Source organism: Anopheles aquasalis, chromosome 3 (assembly GCF_943734665.1).
Source record: "Anopheles aquasalis chromosome 3, idAnoAquaMG_Q_19, whole genome shotgun sequence".
Classification (NCBI taxonomy): Eukaryota; Metazoa; Arthropoda; class Insecta; order Diptera; family Culicidae; genus Anopheles; species Anopheles aquasalis.
The window spans coordinates 63,191,049-63,194,430 of record NC_064878.1 but is presented as its reverse complement, the minus strand read 5'-3'; the positions used below and the strand labels follow the sequence as shown (position 1 = coordinate 63,194,430).

Here is a 3,382-nt window from a genome sequence, read left to right as displayed (position 1 = left end):
ACAAAACTCCATGTGTTCCCTTCTATGAAACACCTGCGGACACACGTGGCGGTTCCATTATAAATTCTCTTCTCGATCCACGTTCAAACTCAAGTGTAAATTCAGCTAGCTACAAGGTGTCATCCAACATGAAGTTTAACAACGCTCTCGTCCTCCTGAGCCTCCTGGCAATTTTTGTTTCCATCTCTAGCGCTTTGCCAAGGCCACAAGAAGATGCGAACAAAGTTGAACCGAGTGCATATGATGAGGGTGAACTCATCAGCCCAGCCGATTTAGAAGAGTTATACAAAATCGCCACTGCTAGAGAAATAGATTGGCAGCAAGTGTGGGAAAACTTTTCGAAACTCTACGACCAATTAAATGCAAAATAAAAGATTTTTTTAAATTTTATTTTGTGGTATGCAATTTCTCGAATGGATTATTGTTTCTTAACTTAATGAAATAAATTCGTTACATGTAATCAAACAAGCATCGTATATGAAGGGGAAACTTTACCCAACACTATCACAACATCTTGTGTTCCCTTCTATAAAACACCTGACGACACACGTAGCATTTTCATTATAAAGTCCCTTCTCGATCCAGAGTCAAACTCAAGTGTGAATCCCGCTAGGTATAAGGGTGTCATCCAACATGAAGTTCTTTCACGTTCTCGTCCTCCTGAGCCTTCTGGCAATTGTTTCCATCTCTAGCGCTTTGCCAAGGCCACAAGAAGAAGCAAACAAAGTTGAACCCAGCGCATATGATGAGGGCGAACTCGGCAGCCCAACTGCTAGCGAAATTGATTTGCACCATAAAAAATGTGGGTGTGCGAAAGTTTAAATAAAATATTATTTTTTAAAACTTACATTTTCTGGTATGCAATTTCTCGAATGAATTATTATTTCTTTACTTCACGGGGTTTCTACGTTACATTTACTAACGCAAACAACGTGTTTTGAAGGTGAATTTTCGCTTTAACTCGTCGCTTAGGAGAACCTTCCATCCGCCACCTGTGTTGACGAATTCGTTTCTGGAAACGACAAAAAGGTGTTTTTTGGTAAAAACACATACAATATTAGAGATGAATCCGTTACCGAGACGATTCCAAACACGCTTCCACGTTTTTAAGGCAAGCCACGCCACGCAATATTTTGGGCTCTTCTCGCATGTTCTCGACGTATTAACATCTGTTGGTTATCCCATTAAAAGCACCATTTGTTGCGCTGCTGAACGTTAGTCTTTCGTTTGAGAGTTACAAGCAAAGTATTGGCGTCATGAAGTTCTTCAAGTTCCTAGCGTTACTGGTTCTGCTGGCAGCAGTTACCGTTACCGTAGCCCGTCCGCATGCAGGAAAAGGTGGAAAAACGGTGCCGGTGGAAGCAGAAACAGAAAATCCTGGCGCCAGTGGCAGAAGACTTGCTACGATCATCAACATAAAGGGTCTCTTCACAAATTCGCCAACGTTTCCGGAAATCCCCACGGACTGGTAAATGGCGCAATGGGATTAATGTGTAAACCATGTTGTTGACAATAAACATCAGAAGGAACCCAATTTATTTAGGAGATTTTCTGTAAAACTGTTGCCACGTAGATTGAAAGATTGCTCTGCGAATCAGATTGTATTCACATAACTCTATATGTTTTATTTAACAATCGATACATCATCTTTTGTCGATTATATCTACCACCAAATGCATGTTGGTGCATCGTAATCCAGCTATAACTCACAGCTCTCTCCTTTATTGCTTGAGTCCATTGCACTACTTATGCGTAAAGCTGTAACGAATCTAATGCGAGAATTCTAACCGTTCGTATAATTCATGTCTAGTTTGTTCTGTATAATCATGCTTCGTGCACAATATGGTTGTAAATGTAATAGTATCTAGATATTGTTGATGTAAATATGACAGGCGCTACAGGCTGCCCTAATACACGAGGACGCTCAGCTCTAAGGAAGTGTTTGAGAAATAGACATTCTAACACTCTCAATGGTGATAAATAGTATCAAATAACAGGCGCTAAGTACTCTGGCTTTTCTTTCTGCACAGTCAACCACTTCCTTACCTCGCGAGGCACACACGTTTCGACCACAGACCCTCATAAAGCTCTCTGGCTCATCACTTTCAATTCGATTATCGTAACGCAACTTTTGAACTATCTGCATAACCTATTTACACAATTAACACTAGTTCTAACAAGGGAGTTTGATCCTACTTCAAAGACCGAAAGGCATTTACTCTTGTAGAGTGAAAATGGAATGCACGGCGACCATCTACTAATTAGTGCAGGTCTCAACTAATGTATTCATACTAGAATTAAAATTAAGACTTATTAGCGTCTACATGAATAGTGAATCCTCTGCCCGGTGGGAGAGATTTTACGGGAAATGAAAAGTTAACAAAGTAAGAAACAGTCATCGATCACGTTGCTTAGATCATGGTAACCAACGATTCTAGGTTCAACTCGGGCGGTATTTCGATTTCCTGCAGATTCACCTCGCTGTACTTGAACAGCACCACCAACGGACTGACAATGTCCTCGTCCATCATGTAGGTATCGGATTCACGTTGCTCCGAACGTAAATTCAGCTGCTGTGTCAACCGCTCGATGAATGCCGGTTTAATAGCGTTTTCGCAATCATCCGTCTTGTAGGATTTGATAATCTATAGGGGATAGAAAAAAAAGTACGGCCAATCAGTGTCATCCAAAAAATATGTGAGACGGTGAGAACACGCACCTTAAGAACTTGCGCCGTGGAAAGAGATGTGCTCAGCTCCAGTACCGTATGCACGTCTTCCTCTGTCTTGCGCGCTTGCAATATCGAGGAGATCTGATTCAGGGGCAAGAAGGGCTTCATCACGTCCGGACTCATCTTTAGCGAGCGCACCCAGTTCTCCAGACAGCTCACATTGTAGCGCAGCTTCATGCCCGTCTTCCACATGCACAGATCACCGCGCACCATCAGATTGTTCACCGAAACGGCGCAGATGTAGTACATCAGTTGCCTTAAAATCTGCTCAACGTAGCACCCGTCCATGCCGAAGCTGGTCAAGTGGTTGTACACACTGGCAAGCTGCTGCACCAGCAGTTCCGGCTCGGAGCGACTTTGCTCCGGAGACACATCGAGTGACATCGTGCGACGGCTCTTACCACGAGCCGTTTCATCGTGGTGTAGGATGGCGGGTACCACATACTGCTTAATGCTTTCCTGTATCTGCCGTATCAGCACATCATGGATCGAGATGATGGTTTCGTGAACTATCTGCCGATACTCGGCCAAGTCGAAGTTCTTCAGCTGCTGCCCATTCTGAACTTCCGTGTTGTACTGCATGTAATCGGGATAGCCACCAAACTGTTTCATGAGATTGTGAAGTCTGCAATAAATCGAAAAAGAGAATAC

At 43.0% G+C, this 3,382-nt stretch overlaps 1 protein-coding gene across 3 annotated transcripts in view; it reads right to left on the bottom strand.

Moving 5' to 3' along the window:
- Positions 1-1,594: 1,594 nt before the first annotated feature.
- LOC126578783 (unconventional myosin-Va) overlaps positions 1,595-3,382 on the bottom strand; it is a 12,759-nt gene continuing 10,971 nt past the window's right edge. For all 3 annotated transcript variants that reach the window (XM_050241684.1, XM_050241685.1, XM_050241686.1), the window contains 2 exons: positions 2,720-3,356; positions 1,595-2,645 (listed from right to left, as the gene is read on the bottom strand). In XM_050241684.1, coding sequence (XP_050097641.1) covers positions 2,412-2,645; positions 2,720-3,356 — 871 coding nt within the window. In that variant the 3' untranslated portion in view covers positions 1,595-2,411. The remainder of the gene's footprint in view (positions 2,646-2,719; positions 3,357-3,382) is intronic.